Source organism: Malus sylvestris, chromosome 5 (assembly GCF_916048215.2).
Source record: "Malus sylvestris chromosome 5, drMalSylv7.2, whole genome shotgun sequence".
Lineage (NCBI taxonomy): Eukaryota > Viridiplantae > Streptophyta > Magnoliopsida > Rosales > Rosaceae > Malus > Malus sylvestris.
The window spans coordinates 3,994,956-4,014,418 of NC_062264.1; the positions used below are offsets into that span (position 1 = coordinate 3,994,956).

Below are 19,463 nucleotides of genomic sequence, written 5' to 3' on the forward strand. Positions count from 1 at the left end.
GTAATAATCCAATCATCAACAACTACATCATTTGATTTGCAAGTTTGGTTTAAAAAATTTGGTCTCCCTAGCATTATCCTTAGTATATGGGTAATATGTGAAGGATAATGTTAGGAAGACCAAATTTTAAACCAAATTTGCAAACCAAATGATGTGTCACAAATAGAAAATAAGCACGTTAATCAACACTTAAGTAATAATTCAATCACCAACCACCACGTCATTTGATTTAAAAATTTGGTCTTTCTAGCATTACCCGTATGTGAATAGTTATTTTCTACATATTTTAGTGACGTATATCATATTGATGAGTATGAAATCATGGTAAAAACGTCCGCATAGATGAACATATATAGTTTATCTATGTACGAGGGTGAGATAAACTATGAATGATCTTGTTAACAATTACCCTTCTTTATTTTTGGCTAATTATTAGAGTATGTTGATAATTCGTCTTCACTTAAAAATAACAAGATTTTAGACTCGAATTTTTCAAATGGCGAATTTGATACAAATTTATTCTCTCACTTTTAACCCTAATAAGTTTAAAGGTTTACGATACGAACTCCTCTCTCTAGGTGTATTCCAATAGAATCCAACTCAACTTGATATGGATATCTCCCCAACAAACATCACGCACCACCACAGTGGTTGAAGCAAGTGTAAATCCCCATTCCCAACAGCAAACACACACAGTATATAATTGGGGCAATAAAAAGGAGTGACAAGACTTGGATTGGCTTTCCTTTTGGCCAGCATATTGCATATATCAATTCACCATTACTTGTTCCATATGCAACTCCAATTAAGATAACGTTCAAATCGGCCACCACACGAACCACTAATGTTACGATAATCTGTCTGAAGGGGAAGAAATTCTTCTACAGCAGCTCAGAAGGTAGTGAAACCCTTGCATCTGGTTCTCATCCGTTGTGAGTTTACTACCAGACAATGTAGGCGTCCACACAGGAGAATTCCTTATCTTAGTTTAGTACTCCAGATTTCCAGGCTTATGGATGACCAACTCCAAATAATATATAGGGTAACTCTCAAGGAGGTTTTAGGAGAAATTTTTGCGTTCATCTAACACATTTTTCAGTGAGTTTGAGACACAACACGAATGTCCCACCATGCAGGTGGGACTCTATATATTTTTATTTAGTACATGATATTATATCATAAGTGCTTATGATAAATCTTTTGTGGTCTGAAAACTAATGGTTTATCCACATATATAGGCCAAAGTGTGGCTTTTGCCTCCTAATCAACAAGAGGGCTTGCTCCGCCACTACTGCTGGAAAACTGTATAGGGATTCATTCGCTCAGTTTGTCTAAGGCCATACAAATAATTGATATTTTTGTGTAAGATATAGCAGTCAACACACCCAAAGCCTGTCCAGAATAGCTCACGACAGCAATGAAGAACATGGCTGAAATATTAAGAATATATTCCAGTATAATTCCTTTAGGCCTCATTTGTTGTCTGGGATTAGTTTAAATAGGAGAAATCACTAGATTCAGTGAATGGAATGAAGAATTCATTGCGCACTTGCAATTTTTTGTCCAAGTGAAGAAAGATGATTGAATATTCTTGTCCAACTTCTACCATTTTTCAGAGGATTAAGAGGAATTAGTTTTATTTATTTGCTAATCCATCTTCTACCCTCACTTTAACAAAAAATGAAAATAAGCATCCAATTTTTTCATTCAACCGTACACCATCGAATATGGTGAGTTATATATCCTAATAAATCCTAGACGACTAAAAAAACAAAATTACAGGGCTTCTATTAATGATGTATTTAAATGATTTTATCATTCTTAGTAATGCAAGAGTGATTCGAGCAGGTTTAATTCTAGCCTTTCTCTTCTTGGATATATTTATGAATCCTCAACTTTAGCAATACATAGAAAAACGTTCCATTCTTGAACACATTTATGAAATCTGTTCATGTCACATAAAACAACACATTATTTGAAATGTCGAATATCGGGATAAAAAAAGGCAAAGATTTATCGTGATCTGATTCACCAATTGTTTGGAAACCCTACTTTAAATATATTTTCTGCTACCTAATAACCAAAGTTGTTACGTGGCCATGATCGGGGAGATTTTGGCTTCAAGTAGACAAAACAATTGGGATTTCCACTAACAAAAGTGAAAATAATATGCACATATTTCCGAAGTTCACTTGCATGGTACGTTTAGTACCGGGTCTGAGATTTTAGAGGTTCTATGCAAAATTTATATAGGGCACCTTCTTTAGATAGTTTTTCAAAAAGTAGGACAAAGTATTGTTGCTCAAAAAACAATGATTTAAATCAAAACAAATTTTAGGACTTATTGATTATAAATTTAAAAATGTATTTAAAAAATAAGTAAAGAGTTACAAACATAACGTTCACTAGATAATCAAAAGCAGTTCATTCTTTAACAACTAAACAAGAAGAAAGAAAAAAAGCTTCTAAAACTCTAACTTTAGCGTCACTTGAATGTATAGCATTATTATATAATAAAATTGAAAAAAAAAATTATGGTTTTGTTATTGGCAATCCAAATATCTTATTGTGCACTCCAAATTTTAATATTTAAAGGAAAAGATTTGCACTTATGAGTAGTCAAGTCTAAAGTAAAGATAAATTTTTAGAAACTTTAACGAAAAGTCCCAGTTCACTTTAACGAAAAACCACATTTTTATACTAAAAAGTTAATCCTGATACTATTCACCTTACTCTTTATTTTGTCTTTATCGTTAAAACTCAAAGTTTTCAAGTCATTTTCATTAGTTTTCCTTAAATTTTTTTGTATGTATAGCATGACAAAATTTTTAAAAACTCTTTCAAACTAGGGGTCATGTGCGGTTGCACATTTCGCTCTCTCCCAAAACCGTCTTTGTATCTATACACAAAAGCAATTTATTGCTTCAAAACGAGCATAAAAAAAAATTAAAAAAAAAGGTAACGCTAGGTAGACCAAATTCTCAAATCAAATAATGTGTCACCAATAGAAAATAAGCGCGTTAATTAGCACTTAAGTAATAATTCAATCATTAGCAACCACATCATTTGGTTTACAAAAATTTCGTTTAAAATTTTAGTGTCTATAGCATTATCCAAAAACAATTAGTGATTTGAGTGGTAGTGTGTGGGACGCTGAAAAGAAAGGCCGAGAAGATAAAGGGAACTCTAAGTCGTTTTTTTGACTGAATCTAAAATCAAGATTGTGTTGGCATTCATATGGAATACACTCTCCCTTCCTTTTTCTTATATTATCTAATACCCACTCTCTTTTCCACACTCGGTGCTTTCTTCCTCAGCAATCCATTGGTGATCATTTTAGCAGGTTTTTTTTTAATTATTTATCAAAATTTAGTAAATTCTGACCTAAAAGGTATATGAAGGTCCAAATCCTCGTACTTAAAAAAAGAAAAGAAAAAAAAGGGCCAGCTAGCGGTGAAATCCTCGTAGTCTACTATTTCAGAAGACGGAAAAATTCAGTCATTTCAGTTTTTTATTGACTACCATTGTGTGATTTACTAACGCCAGTAATCAAACCAGGACCTTGTACTTGATATTTAAGTTGGTGTATTGTGGCATGCATGATTGAAAACCGACCGCAAGAGTTTTATCTAGGCCTTCACCATATTTTTTTTTTCTTCTGAAAATATGATTTTAGCCCCTAAAACTCAAGTTTCCTTACATAAACCCCAATATAATCTTTTTATTTGAATAAAACCCAATAACTAGGCTCCACATAAGAAAATTCATTAATTTTGTTTGCCTTTACACATTTTGTATTTTTCATATGCCTAAAATACTCCTAATTACAGTTTTAATGTATACATTTAATTCTATGCAGATTTGAAGGGAGAGATTAATGGGGGAAAAAATGCATTGATTTAAAATCATTGCATATTAACATATCATAACAAATTTTGTCACATCCTGGCCCGGACCCCCACCACATCCCGAGCTCGACCACACCCTCACGGTTTTGTTTCTGGGAACTCACATGAGAACTTCCCAGTCATGGGATTTGGATTTTATTTGTCTACATGGTACTCTATTTGAAATTTGGATTTTATTTGGATGTTTAATATTAGGTGGGTTTTTTTTTTTTTTTTGGAAAATAAGAATTTCAAGGACCTTTTTCTAAAGAACCTTTTTTTTTTTTTTTTTTATCAAAACGGAGAGTTAATTATCCCAATTTTGAAACCTCTTGCGACGCCAGAAAGAAAAATACTATTAAAGAATTTGATTAAAAGAATTCCCACTAAAGGATTGATCGAGAACTTCTACCTTGATGATTTCTGATTACATTGGCATCCGTATGGCAGCTCAACGAAGATTCCAGATCGATTATCATATCAAATCATTCAAACAGTTTACGTAGAGAACATTACACTTTAGTTCACGCTAATTTATTTCATATGCATGCCCATGGAATCATGTGATTTAGGTCTTTTTTCTTGATGGCACAAATTTTGGTGATTACAGCATATACTTATGAGCTTACATATACAAATCCCACCAAATATTTGATGTCTACGGAATCAGGTGATTTAGGTCTGGCTAGCTAGCTATACTTCAAAATCGCACCAAATAAGAAGGTATACGCTGTGCTTATGCATGCCCATGGACGAGCTAAGCTACACGAAAAGAAGCTATATTACTGGACAAACTAAAATAATAGAAATAATATAACCGAAAGAAATAGAAAAAGATAGAAAGGGAAGGGAAAGCCTGAATTATTGCTTCTGCTTTCATATTTGTAAGAAAAAAAGGTTCCGCAGGATTTGTGTTGCCTCTTTTCCGGTGTAACTGCCTTGGAAGTCTTACGTTTCCTCTTAAAATATGATGTTGATAAAGTTGTTTGTTCTTTGTATTGATCTTCTTCCTCATCGCTAATCTCTTCCGGTCTGCTGATTATGTTCTACTGTTAGCACTAATCGCCAATTTTTCCGTTTTAATCTCAGATATTTGAAACTTATTGTACAATTGCGTTAGAGACAAAGTTGGTCGAGATCAAGCTTCAAAATCATGCATGCATGTGGTGCTAGTAAGTAATCTCGATTTTATTTGCTTTCAGTAGTTTGAAATCAGCCATATTTTAAGTCGATCTAACTATTACAATTGTGCTTATCGTCTATCTTTTGATGTGTATATATATGATAGGTTTTTTCACACCTACGAAAAGAGGTTAAAATCACACAAAAATACTTGCAAGAGTCCAAGGTTATCCTAGTATAGCAGCTCATGCAAGTCGTTTTCTACAGAGATAGAATGAATAATTTGTGTTTAAAACCAACTCTTAATTAATTATTTAAAACAAAGTTTGGAAAATGTTGATTTTGAGATTTTAATATAATAAAAACGAATTTAAATTAAAACAATTAAATCAATCAACTAGAAACCAATTTAAAGAAAATCAATTTAAAGAAACACTATGGTTCCGCCGTCACTTTAACAGTCCTACATAGTTCGTCCAATTACTTATGGATTACTCATGCATATTTTGAAGGTTAGGTTTTCCTAATATATGTCCTACTTGGAACCTTCAATATAAAATGTATATCTAACATCCAACCCATCCGGACATTCGGATCAAATATGAACATGAAAGACTCATTAAGTTTAATGAAAACCCTTTGAAAAACCATGCAACCCTTAAGACATGGTGTTCATCCTAAGTGAAATTACAATTATTAACCACAAGAAGCCATCGTCTATTTCAGGAAACCTTCCGACCAAAATTGCATCAGATTACTTTTCTAAATATCTTAATGGCTGCGAATCACTAAGACACTTAGATAGTTTAATCATAGTGATTAATAATTCAAAACATGCATGCATAATATCATAAATAAATTGAAAAGAAACTACATATTCTTGCTAAGGCTTGTAGCTTTGCCCTAACAAAAGAAATTACGAACAATCATAAGACAAAGTATTATTAAGAACATGGAAAAAAAACATCTTGAAAATAAACTTGAATTGTGCGAGGCTCTCTAAAGCAGTGCGCCTCCTCCTCTCCTTCTCCAAACCCTAATGGCTAAATATCTTTATTTATACTCCTACAAAATAAAACCTTAAAAGGTCTTAGAATAAAACTAGGAAACATAATAAAAAAAATAAAACAGAAAATAAAATGTTTCCTATTTAAACTAAAATTTGGACTTCTCAAAAAATCAGACTTTTGACTGACCAAATCAACTCCGATTTGGTCCTAAAATTTCTCTTTTGAAAGCTTAAGTTGTTCCCTACAAATCTTAGAAGGAATATTTCTTAAAATATGCCATCTTAACCTCCAAAATATCCAAAATATCCATAAACATCAATATGGGAAAGCTGCGCGCTGGGCCTTTATTTCATTGACAAGGTCAAACGGCTCGGTAGAAAAATCTGAAACTTTGACACAATCATCTTAAAAGACCCACAAACATCCTCCAGTTAGAATCACTCCAAAATTCATCCGTTTGATTACTTTATGATCAAGAGGAAGTCGCATATCCTACATTAGAAATATAATTTAAAGTATCAAAATAATCAATAAATTATTACTAAGATTAGAGAAAAATATATAGTAAAATATTGACTCATCAAATTATAAACTCATCTTCTTATATTAATATTTATTCCTAAATCTGAAGTATTCATCTTCTTCTTATAGTGGTATCTTATATAATGAAAGCAGTAGCACTAGGTAAACACACTTTGCTTTTTTCAATTCTTTTTCAATTATTGTACCCACCTTTGCATCCATGATTGAACTTCTCCCTCCATAAATACCCTTGTTGAGAGCGTGCATGTGTCCTCCACACTTCTCCAATATCTCTCTACTCTCTTCCTCAGTCCACGACACACCCATAAACCCTCATTCCTCATTATCCGCTTCTCCCGTTAATATTTCCATGGCACCAAACAGCCAATCATCCCTAAGTGAAGGCAAGTGTGCCATCCCAATGACCACAAACGACCTCGAGCACCAAACAACCCTAGACCAAAAGGAGTTTGACTACTCCAAACGTTCCCAATGGCTCCGCGCCGCCCTCCTAGGTGCCAGCGATGGATTAATCTCAACTGCGTCGTTAATGATGGGAGTTGGAGCTGTGAGGCAAGACATTAAGGCCATGATACTAACCGGGTTCGCGGGACTAGTAGCCGGGGCATGTAGCATGGCCATTGGAGAGTTTGTCTCCGTGTACTCCCAGCTGGACATAGAGGTGGCTCAAATGAAAAGGGACAATCAGAAAAAGAAAAAGAACCAACAAGTACACGTGGTAGAAGATGATGGTGGCGATGGAGATGATGAGGAGAGTCTGCCCAACCCTTTACAAGCAGCAGCTGCATCAGCACTGGCGTTTTCGGTGGGAGCAATGGTCCCATTGCTAGCAGCATCGTTTATAAGGGGGTATAAGGTGAGGTTAGGAGTTGTGGCCGCGGCTGTGAGCTTGGCTTTGGTGGTGTTTGGGTGGTTGGGTGCTAAGTTGGGGAAGGCACCAGTTATGAGATCAGTGATAAGGGTTTTGGTTGGAGGTTGGATGGCCATGGCTATTACCTTTGGGTTAACCAAGTTGATTGGCTCAAGTGGGCTATGAGACCCTTTGATCTAACACGCCCATTAATATTGTGCTACAAGATCTTTCGTTATTTTTTCCTGTTGGATTTTGTGTAATGAAATGTAAGATGTTCATTGGAAGTGAGATGTAACTTCTTAAAGAAATGAAACGCATAATTGTAGTATGAGAAGTAATTTCGTACACTTCACTCCTCATGCATCTATTTTTTATTTCCCTTAATTTCTTTGTAAGTTATTCAATTTAAAAATAAAAATATAAAAATGTGCATAAATCCACTTCTTTATGTTGTTGTTTGAATGATGAATTGATTGATTAATTTTAGTAAGAAATCACAGAGTGCTCAAGGAGGAAGAAGAATGGAATACATTGCTCCTACAGTTTCATTGACTGAAATCGATTACAAACACTGTAGTTGTGAAAAATAGATCCGAGAAGCAAGGAGAACAAAAATGACCATTGGAACAAGAATCCTAAGCTTCCTCGCATGGATTGCCCATGTTTACTCAACTATGCACAGCTACAATGGCAGCTGGCACGCTATACACCTTTGAGATGTTATAATCCTAGCCGTCTACTACACTAGAACTATAATTCAAAGAACCTAAACAGAAACTGACGAACAAAGCTTAACAATATTTTTTTAGAAAAACTAATAAAAACTTTGAGTTTTAACGATGTTGATGCACAAAATCAGCGAATACTTTGGTACAACAGAAAGTGTCAGGTTTTGTGACCTTCGCTTGGTTGCTTCGGTCACTAGTGAGGATAAGTACGTAAATGAATAGAGACAGAGAAGCAAACACAGGATGTACGTGGTTCACCCAGATTGGCTACGTCCACGGAGTAGAGGAGTTCTTATTAGTAGTGAAGGGCTTACACAAGTACAAAGGATCAAGCTCTCAATTTAGTGAGTTCTTGTGAATGATTTAACACAAAATGGCATTTGGCAATATTGTGGGGGAATGACCCCTATTTATAGAAAAACTTGTAGCTTTGTCACATTGACATGTGTCATGTTGTGATTGGTTCTTGATGTCGACACGTGCTGCGCTCTGATTGGCTTCTAATCTTGACACGTGTCGAGTAGTGATTGGCCTCCTGGTCGGAGGGGAACTCTTCCTTGACAGTATAGCGTTGGCCGGTGCTCGGTAGTTTCGGGATTGGTCAAGTATGGTACAAACAGTGCTCCCCTAAGTTCCCGAGTGAGGGAAACTCCTCGGTTGGGGACTTGCAAGATCCGATCCCTTGAGTAATCACGAAACTTCTAAGTACCAAAGTGTGGTCTGATCTTCATCTGCCCTTCTCTGGAAGTACCTTTCCTCCATCCGGGAATGGTGTATTTAGCTGATGTTGACGCACAAGGTAATGTATCAATTTCACTTGAAGCTTAGTTGTAGTTTCGGGCTTAGTCAAGTGTGATACAAACCCTATAGTAGGAGTCCCCCAAGTCGCCGAGCTAGGAGATCTGCCGAAAGAGGTGACAGACAAGGTAAGCAGTCAAACTTCCAAGTAAGCAACCCAGGATCAGAGGTTTGACTTCGGCTTCCGGTTGATTGTTCTTCTTCTCCTTGTCTCTCATTCAACTGTCAGGATAAGGAGAAGCAAATGGATAAGAGATGATATGAGATACTTTTGCTTTGGAAGAAGTAACTTTCCACAGGCTTATTCTTGAACTGTGCTGGAGGGTTTTCTGGTGCCCTTCAGAGTATAAGGCCGACTCAAAAATTTGAGGGTCAAAACAAGTCCATCAAATCTAGAGCATGTTCGACCTTGATGATATGGGATACTTTTGCTGTTGACGGAATAATGAATGTGGTATGGAAAGGTGTCGTGCTGTAGTGATCTGTTTCAGCTCACCGTTGAACCTTCTGCTTCAATCTTTTGCATGGCAGAAGTGGTATGCAACCTTTGCATTTAAATGGTCCTTCAGAACATTCCTTCATAGTGACTCATCCACGCTTGGCAGCTTCAGTGTAAAGAGCCAATATCTGATCAACTGTCATGAGGTATTTGCCGGTGGAATTCGTGACCTTGACAGCAGTTGAGGATGAGTACTCGAGAGCAATGCTAAGTAAGCAACCAGGCAAAGGCTCCAGGCAGTCAGTTCCAAATTGGAGGTTTGATTTCAGGTTCCGACTGACTGCTCTCTTTCTCCTTGTCCTGCAGGTGTGGACAAGGACAAAGACAAAGACAGGGAGAAAGCATGATATGGGATACTCTTGCTTTCGACCCTGATGATATGAGATACTCTTGTTCTTGGTGTGGCTTATTTGCTGAGGCATTATCGGGGGGAAATAAAGCTGAGTATTTCGAGAGGTTATGTTGAGGGTGCCTTTTCGAATGCGAGAAAGGGTTGAGCATTTTTGCAGGTTTGCCTGTCCGTTGAGGAGGGAGGTCAATGTATATAGGGATTTCCCAATAACAAGTAGTAATGCTATTCCTTTACCCTTCTTGGTCACAGCAATGTAGTGGGAGCTGCCAGCTTCACGTGTTTTAATTTTGTCAGAGCACTTTGAAAAAGTGGTATGTGGTATCTGGAAAGCTGATGTTACGTGTGAAGATTACAGACAAGCTTTATCTAAGGAAATCTGGCTCTCGAAGTTCTGAGAGTTGTGCCTCTTCGGTTTTCGAACAAGCAATCCCGTCGAGGATCTGACTCTCGAGATTCGGAAAGCGGTGCTACTCCGGTTTTTTAGAAAGTAATTATGTTGGGAGTCTTTTCTCGAATGTGAGTAAAGGTTGGACGTTCTTGCCAACCTGTCTTGCCGCAAAACACGGAGGTCGACACACATAGGGACTTTCCAGTTGTCAAGCAGTGGTGCTGTTCCTTTACCCTTATGGGTAATAGTAGGGTAGCTGGAACTTCGAAATTCTCGTGCCTAAACTTTGTCAGAGATCTTTGACAAAGTTATACGTGGTACCCGAGGAGTTGATGGTGCATATGGAGAGCGGTGATTGAACAGTAAGATTCACGTGCTTTCTACTTCACCAGAAATCTTCGACAGAGTGCCCGTAATTTCCGCAAAGCTGATTGTGCATGTGACAGGTGCTGACGAGGCTGAAAAAGCAGGTGCTTCTTCGATTTCTGAGATCGGCCCTCGTGGTCTCTGAGCAGCCCAGCTTTTGAGAAAGCAAACGCCTCTTCGATTTCTGAGATCGGCCCTCGTGGTCTCTGAGCAGCCCAGCTTTTGAGAAAGCAAATGCCTCTTCGATTTCTGAAGCTCCGTCGAGTGCAGATTTTTATAGAGGCTGACATTAAGTTCCACAGCACACTTGAATCTCTACCAGTAGAAGCTCATTTCTTGCACTTCTAAGATCTTGATTTGTCTGACCTCTTCCCTCTTCAACACATTTGAAAATGTCTGGACCCTCCGACCGTCGTTTTGACTTGAACCTTGGAGAAGAGACAGCCACGCCTTCTCCAGACAACATATGGCGCCCATCCTTCATATCCCCTACCGGTCCTCTTACCGTTGGGGATTCTGTGATGAAGAATGATATGACCGCTGCAGTGGTGGCCAGGAACCTTCTTACTCCCAAAGATAACAGACTACTTTCCAAACGGTCTGATGAGTTGGCTGTTAAGGACTCTTTGGCTCTTAGTGTTCAGTGTGCAGGTTCTGTGTCTAATATGGCCCAACGCCTATTTGCTAGAACCCGCCAAGTTGAATCATTGGCTGCTGAAGTGATGAGTCTCAAACAGGAGATTAGAGGGCTCAAGCATGAGAATAAGCAGTTGCACCGGCTCGCCCATGACTATGCTACAAACATGAAGAGGAAGCTTGACCAGATGAAGGAATCTGATGGTAAGGTTTTACTTGATCATCAGCGGTTTGTGGGTTTGTTCCAAAGGCATTTATTGCCTTCGTCCTCTGGGGCTGTACCTGGTAATGAAGCTTCAAATGATGAACCTCCAATGCCTCCTCCTTCTGGGGTTTTGTCAAGTACTAAGGCTCCGGATAACCACCCTCCGGTGCTTTCTCTTTCTGGGGCTCTACCGACTGCTGAGACTTCCCCTAAGCAACCTTTGTGAAGGCTCCCTTTTGTTTGTTTATTTTGACTCATGTATATGTACATATTTGTGGCTTATCGAAAATATTAATAAATAAGCTTTGCTTCATTTCAACATATTGTGTTAAATACACCAAAGCCTTCTTCATAAAGTTCTTTGAATTTTTGCTTTTGTTGAAACCTGTATTGTTGAAGCTTTGTGAGTGAAGCATGTAGTTTGAGGTAGTGTTCCCTTAATTTCCCGAGTGAGGAAAACTTCTCGGTTGGAGACTTGAAAAATCCAAGTCACTGAGTAGTCACGAACTTTTGAGTACCAAGGCGTAGTAGCATATGGTGGGAGTCCCCCAAGTCTCTAGTCGAGGGAGTTGACGAATGAGGTGTCTTGCTAATAGTCCATGTCGTAAGTACCAAAACTTCATTCTTTTGTTTTCTAAGTGGTAGCCCCGGACTTTTTCTTCATAGATTTTGTTGATGAAGGTTGCTAGGCCCGAATAAGTGGAATTGCAGAAGGTGTAACCGTTGGTGCATTAACATCATAATGGAAGCATCACAATGATGGAAGCATCACAATGATGAAAGCATCATAATGATGAAAACACCATAATGATGAAACATCATAATGATGTTTCTTTGGTGGAATTGTTTTTCATTTCCCCTAACAACCGGAATTGTTTTTCAACATAACACCATCATCTGTAGGTCGAATCACAAAGTTGTCTTCATGAAAGTTGTTCGTTAATTCCTTAACTACAACATATCCAAATTGGAGAGCCATCGGAGCAGTACAACTCCAGAAATCCAGGTATGATGAGTGACTGTTTATCATTTGTCTGTCAACCCGTCAGATTTGTTGTGAGCTTTGAAACTCTATTTTCTCTTGCTCAGATCAGCATGCTTTCTTCATTGAAGTTGTTCCTCAGCTTGTGAACTACAACATATCCAAATTTGAGATCCCTCGGAGCTGTATAACTCAAGAAACTCAGGTATGATGAATGACTGGTTATTATTTTTCTGTCAACCCGTCAGATTTGTTGTGAGCTTCGAAACTCCATTTTCTCTTGTTCAGATCGGTATGCTTTCTTCATTGAAGTTGTTCCTCAGCTTGTGAACTACAACATATCCAAATTTGAGATCCCTCGGAGCTGTATAACTCAAGCAACTCAGGTATGATGAATGACTGGTTATTATTTTTCTGTCAACCCGTCAGATTTGTTGTGAGCTTCGAAACTCCATTTTCTCTTGTTCAGATCGGTATGCTTTCTTCATTGAAGTTGTTCCTCAGCTTGTGAACTACAACATATCCAACTTTGAGATCCCTCGGAGCTGTATAACTCAAGAAATTCAGGTATGATGAATGACTGGTTATTATTTGTCTGTCAACCCGTCAGATTTGTTGTGAGCTTCGAAACTCCATTTTCTCTTGTTCAGATCGGTATGCTTTCTTCATTGAAGTTGTTCCTCATCGACTCTTTCATAACATATCAAAAATTCAGGATGAACTAACGGTTAAATATTTCCAGATCTTCGAAACATCACAACAGCTTCGAAATCTGCAAGAAGCCGACTATCATGTTTGGAGCTTCAACACTTTAATTTCCGTCGCTCAAACAGAAATGGTTCCTTCTTGAAAGTTGTTCATATGCTCAAGAACTATAGGGTGTCCAAAATTCAGCTCCATTGGAGAAGAGCAGAGGTTGCAGAAATTTGATAGATGAAAGGAGGCGGAAGAGGGAGAGAGAGAAAAAGTCTCTTGGGTTGGATTTCTATTTTGGGGCAGATTCCAATTTTTGTAGCACCTTCATTATTGATGAATTGCTTGTACTTTTGTCCATTATGAAATTTGGGACTTTGGCTTGTTGTTGGATCTATTATAATATGTTTGGGAACATATATAAGTGAATAAATAAGAAGGAAAATTTTGGGCCCTTGTGGGTGTAAAACAAAAAATGTTTATGTTTACCCAAGTGTTTTTGTACAAGTTCAAGGGCATCTTGGGTTTTGTGAGCAAAATTTGTTTATTTGGAGCAAGGTTTTGTGTTGAAGCTTTGTAGGTGAAGCTTTGGTGTTGAAGCTTTGTGGGTGAAGCTTTGGAGGTGAAGCTTTTCGGGTGAAGCTTGTTGGGTGAAGCTTTTTGGGTGAAGCTTTTTAAGTGAAGCTTTTCGGGTGAAGCTTTTTGGGTGAAGCTTTTTTAGGTGAAGCTTTGATGGTGAAGCTTTTTGGGTGAAGCTTTTTAGGTGAAGCTTTTTGGGTGAAGCTTTTTAGGTGAAGCTTTGATGGTGAAGCTTTTTGGGTGAAGCTTTTTAGGTGAAGCTTTTTGGGTGAAGCTTTTTTAGGTGAAGCTTTTTAGGTGAAGCTTTTCGGGTGAAGCTTTTTGGGTGAAGCTTTTTTAGGTGAAGCTTTTTAGGTGAAGCTTTTTGGGTGAAGCTTTTTAGGTGAAGCTTTTCGGGTGAAGCTTTTTGGATGAAGTTGTTTTTTTTTTTTTTTTTTTTTTTTTTTTTTTTTTTTTTTTTTTTTGGCGCTTGACACGGTCTTCATTTGCTTGTTTTGTAGTGACTCTTTATTGAATTCATTGCCAAATGGCCTTCATTACATAGGATGCCGAACGGCTATAGCTCAACACTTGTACATCGTGAGTCTATTTGTAGTAGTACTTCAAGTGATCAGCGTTCCATGGATGGCCAAGGGTCTTGCCATCGGAGCTTCTAAGTGTGTAAGAGCCAGGGCGACTGATGCCAATGACTTCATACGGTCCATCCCAGTTTGGACTAAGTGTGCCTTCACTCGGGACTCTGTCGCAGAGTAATCTTTTCTTTAAGACCCAGTCTCCTATTTTGAAAGAACGAGGCTTGACCCTAGAGTCATAATAGTTGGAGATGCGCTGCTTGTAGGCGACATTCCTCAAGTGAGCTTGGTTTCTGTGTTCCTCGACTAAATCCAAGTTGAGGGTGAGTTGTTTGTCATTTTCACTTTGAATGTAGTTCTGGACTCGGAATGTTGCTTGCTCGAGCTCAACAGGGACAACCGCCTCTGTGCCAAAGGCAAGTGAGAATGGAGTTTCTCCTGTTGAAGTCCGATATGAAGTGCGATATGACCAAAGAACTTGGGGTACAAATTCTGGCCAACAGCCTTTAGCTTTGTCCAAGCTGGTTTTCAAAGTGCGCTTGATTATTTTGTTGATGGCCTCAACTTGTCCATTAGACTGGGGATGAGCTGGAGAGGCAAAGCATAAGTTGATGTTGAACTTAGAGCAGAACAACCTGAACTTCTTGTTGTCAAACTGTCGCCCATTGTCAGTGACTATCGCATTGGGAATGCCGAATCTACAAAGGATGTTCTTCCACACGAAGTCTTCTATCTTTGCCTCAGTAATGGTTGCCAAGGGTTCTACTTCGGCCCACTTTGTGAAGTAGTCCACTGCAACGACTGCGTAACAGACTTTGCCCTTCCCTGCCGGCATTGGGCCGATCAAATCAAGTCCCCACTGGGCGAAGGGCCAAGGGCTGATCATAGGAGTAAGAGGCTCTGGAGGGGAATGAGGAATAGCCGCATATCGTTGACATTTGTCACATGAGCGGGATACTTTGATGGCATCCTGGTGGAGTGTTGGCCAGTAATATCCTTGGCGAAAAGTCTTGTGTGCTAGGGACCGAGATCCAGCATGATCTCCACAGACTCCCTCATGTATTTCCCGAAGGACGATTTCCGCCTCGGCAGGCGTAAGACACCTTAAGTATGGCAGGCTAAAACCTCGCTTATAGAGTTGATCATTGATGATCAGGTAGCGGGTAGACTTGTATCGAATTTGCTTAGCCTGGACTTTATCATTTGGGAGGGTGCCATAAGCAAGGAAATTATAGATCGGGGTGATCCAACTATCCCCCCGTTGTAAGTTGCATACTTCTGCGGCCATGGTGCTTGGTGTTGCCAACAGTTCGACATGAATTTTTCTTCCAATCTTGTCTTCCACAGCTGAGGCGAGGCGAGCCAGGGCGTCTGCATGACTGTTTGCCGCTCGAGGAACTTGGGTGATCTGGTAGTGGAAGTGCTTGAGCAAAAGTTGTGTTTGCGCAAGATATGCTGCCATGGAGCTGTCCTTAGCATCAAAGTTGTTGGTAACCTGGTTGACCACTAATTGGGAGTCACTGAAAATATCAATTTGTTTAACCCCGAGGTGTTTGGCCAAACGTAATCCTGCTAGAAGGGCTTCATACTCGGCCTCATTGTTTGATGCCTTGAATTTCAAACGAAGAGCATACTCCATTGCTACTTTGTCGGGCGTAGTCAAGACTAGTCCCGCTCCACAGCCCTGTTGGTTGGATGAGCCATCAACATACAGACTCCATGCTGAGGTCGTTGATTCTACCTTCTGAGCTTCCGGGGGTAATGAAGCCACTGCTTCAGGTGTAGAAGCAATGTCAACAGGATATGTGAAGTCGGCGATGAAATCTGCTACTGCTTGGCCCTTCTCAGCTGGCTTTGGTTGGTAGGAGATGTCAAACTCACCCAACGCTATTGCCCATTTGATCATTCGCCCTGAAGTGTCAGGACTTTGGAGTATCTGTCGAAGAGGATAATTGGTAAGCACGATGATGGAGTGCGCTTGGAAGTAAGGGCGGAGTTTTCGAGCAGACATGACCAATGCCAGAGCCAATTTCTCAATGTTAGAGTACCGTGTCTCCGCATCTTGTAAGGCTTTGCTAGCGTAGTAGACAGGTCGCTCAATATTCCCATCCTTTCGAATGAGAACGGAACTTACGGCTGAAGCTGATACCGATAGGTAGATAATGAGAATGTCTCCTACCTCGGGCTTGGAGAGTAGAGGGGCTTTACTCATGTACTCCTTGAGGTTTTTGAATGCCTCGGCACATTCATCAGTCCATGTAATGTACTTCCTACTTCCCTTAAGTGCTTTAAAAAAGGGAGCACATTTGTCTGTGGCCTTAGAAATGAACCTGGTTAAGGCTGCCACCTTGCCAGTAAGGCTCTGGATGTCCTTTGAAGTTACCGGTTCCTTCATGTCGAGGATTGCTTTGATCTTCTCGGGATTAGCTTCAATGCCTCGTTGGCTAATCATGAAACCTAAGAATTTGCCAGAGCCTACGCCGAAGGCACATTTGTTGGGGTTTAACCTCATTCGATACCTCTTCAAAATAGTGAAAGTTTCATATAGGTTGGTGATGTGTTGGTCAGCATGTTTGCTCTTGACTAACATATCATCAACGTAAACTTCCATGCTCTTCCCAATCTGCTCGGCGAACATTGAGTTGACTAGTCTCTGATAAGTCGCTCCTGCATTCTTTAGGCCGAAAGGCATGACTTTGTAGCAGTATAGTCCTCTGTCGGTAGTGAAGGCTGTGTGTTCTTGATCCGAAGGGTTCATGAGGATTTGGTTGTATCCTGAGTAAGCATCCATGAAGCTCAGGAGTTCACACCCGGCCGTAGAGTCTATAAGTCTGTCAATAAGAGGAAGAGGGAAGCTATCTTTCGGACACCCTTTGTTTAGGTCGGTGTAGTCAACACACATTCTCCACAAGACCTTTTGAAGCAAAAGACTTTCTTTGGTCGGATTTTTCTTAACAAGGACCACATTTGCTACCCATGTCGGGTAATTGACTTCGCGGACAAAGCCTATGCCTTTGAGTTTTTCAACTTCTGCTTTCATTGCCTCGTATCGTTCAGCGTCATAAGATCTTCGCTTCTGTCTCACCGGCTTGATCTTGGGGTCAATACTCAAACGATGACAGATGACATCGGGAGAGATGCCTGGCATGTCCTCGTATGACCAGGCGAATACTTCAGTGTTCTCTTTCAAAAAAGATATCAATGCTAACCGAAGGGGTGGTGACAATGTGGTGCCAATCTTCACCATGCGATCTGGATAATCTCTTGAGATAGGTACCTTCTCCAACTCTTCAGCAGGTTGGGCTTGCTGGGTGAAAGAGTCATCTCGAGGATCATCGGGTTGATTGTTGCTATCAGGAAGATCCAAGTTCGCTTCATCTAGGCTGGTCTTTGTGACTTGGTCATGTACAAACAGGGTTTCCTTGGGTCCGGGCAAGTGTTGTTGCTTAACTGAAGTGTTGTAACATGATCGTGCACTAAGCTGATCTCCTCTGATGTAGCCGTTGCCATGGGGGGTTGGAAATTTCATCAACAGCATATGCGTGGATACCATAGCCTTGAGATCATTGATGCCTGTGCGCCCAAAGATGACATTGTATGCCGTTGGGCAGTCAACCACTAGGAAGTTAGTGGTAATGGTAGCCGTGTAAGGGCCTGTACCAATAGTAAAGGGTAAATGTATGCTCCCTAAGGGTTGCACGATATCACCGGAGAAGCTTATCAGAGGAGAAATCGAGCGATCGAGCAAGTGTTCAGCTACACTGAGTGCCCTGAAAGCTTCGGCAAACATGATATTGACCGAAGCCCCTGTGTCTACGAGGATTCGTCGAACATCAAAGTTGGCTATGTGAGCCTCCACGATCAATGGGTCGTTATGAGGGTAGATGATGCCTCTTTCTTCCTCAGGGTAGAAACATATCGGATCCCAGTTAGGCTTTTGATACTTCCCTCCCCTAATGTCTTCCACGTGAAACACTTGGTGACCAGGCCTCAGAATTCGTTCACTGTTTTTCATGGCCCTATTGGAAGATTCAGATATGGGTGTGCCGCCGCTTATGGAATATATGACATTCACCTGGCGTTGGTTACGGTTATCCCTTTGAGGGTGAAGGAGGAATTGATCAATTTTTCCTTCTCGTGCCAAAGCTTCAATACGATCACGGAGGATGATACATTTCTCGCTATCATGGCCGTTATGCTCATGGTAGCAACAAAACATGCCCGCGCTATTCGGGGGCGTGTAATCTGGGTGCCTCGGCTTTGGCTTTGGTATCAGGTGAGCTATGCTGGGGTAAATGGCCGCGCATGTGGTATTCAAGGGCGTGTATGTCTCATACCTTGGGGTAGGGGGTATCTTGACGCGGGTTTGACCCACTGCATTGACTGCCTGGGGGCGAGCGTTATTGTGGCGATACCCTTGGTTATCGGGATAGTGTCCCTTACTCTTTTTACTGAAAGGAGAGTGGTGAGGATGGAAATCCTTCCTCTTGCCTTGAAATTGATATGTCTGTTGATTCGGTGAAGCATTATGCAAGGCATGGGGAGGTGCCACTGCTGTTTGGAAAGTCGATGTCTTCTCATTTAGGTGAGTCTGGCTTCCACCTCCCACTTGTTGATAAAGGATGGTTGTAGGGGGTTTCTCCTGATATGTCTTTGCCTCGGCGGAGGCATGGTTATAAGCCTGCGCCATCACCTCAGAGTAAGTCTTCCAAGTATTGGCATTGATCATGTATTTAAAGAAACAATCACGTAGGCCTGCCGTGAAGGCTTTGAGGGCAGTCTTGTCGTCTGCCTCGGCACACCGGGAGTATTCATGGCTGAAGCGGCCAGCATACATACGTAATGACTCGTCTGGCTTCTGGCGGATAGTGTACAAGTCATCTGCAGAGTGCAAGCGATCGGTTTGGAAAATGTGTTGGGAAACAAATAGTTTCCTCAATTCCTCAAATGAGTCTACCGTCTCAGGTGTAAGACGACAATACCAATTTAGAGCTCCACTAGAGAGGGTGGAGGGGAAGAGAAGACATCGCTCTTCGTCGGTGTGCATCCGGTATGCCATGGTGGACTCAAAGAGGTTAAGGTGCTCAATCGGGTCCTCTTTTCCAGTATAAAGTTGCAAGCCAAGCTTTTGCTTTGTCTTTGCTTGAAGGGGGGTGTTGATGATCCTCCTTGTAAGAGGGCCAGGCCTGGGTTGGTTCCAGTCAGGTATTTTAGCCTGACGTTCAGCCTTCAACTTGTTTACTTCCTCAA

At 40.3% G+C, this 19,463-nt stretch overlaps 1 protein-coding gene and 1 long non-coding RNA gene across 2 annotated transcripts; both read left to right on the forward strand.

Moving 5' to 3' along the window:
• The first annotated feature begins 6,824 nt into the window (after window positions 1-6,824).
• Window positions 6,825-7,762, forward strand: LOC126624236 (vacuolar iron transporter homolog 4-like). Its single transcript, XM_050293266.1, has one exon. The coding sequence runs from the start codon at window positions 6,912-6,914 to the stop codon at window positions 7,596-7,598; it is 687 nt and encodes a 228-aa protein (XP_050149223.1). The 5' UTR covers window positions 6,825-6,911; the 3' UTR covers window positions 7,599-7,762.
• Window positions 7,763-12,325: 4,563 nt separating this feature from the next.
• LOC126624246 (uncharacterized) lies at window positions 12,326-13,516 on the forward strand. Its single transcript, XR_007624028.1, has 5 exons — window positions 12,326-12,393; window positions 12,477-12,574; window positions 12,658-12,755; window positions 12,839-12,936; window positions 13,112-13,516. It is a non-coding gene; the product is annotated as an uncharacterized LOC126624246 (long non-coding RNA).
• Window positions 13,517-19,463: the final 5,947 nt, after the last annotated feature.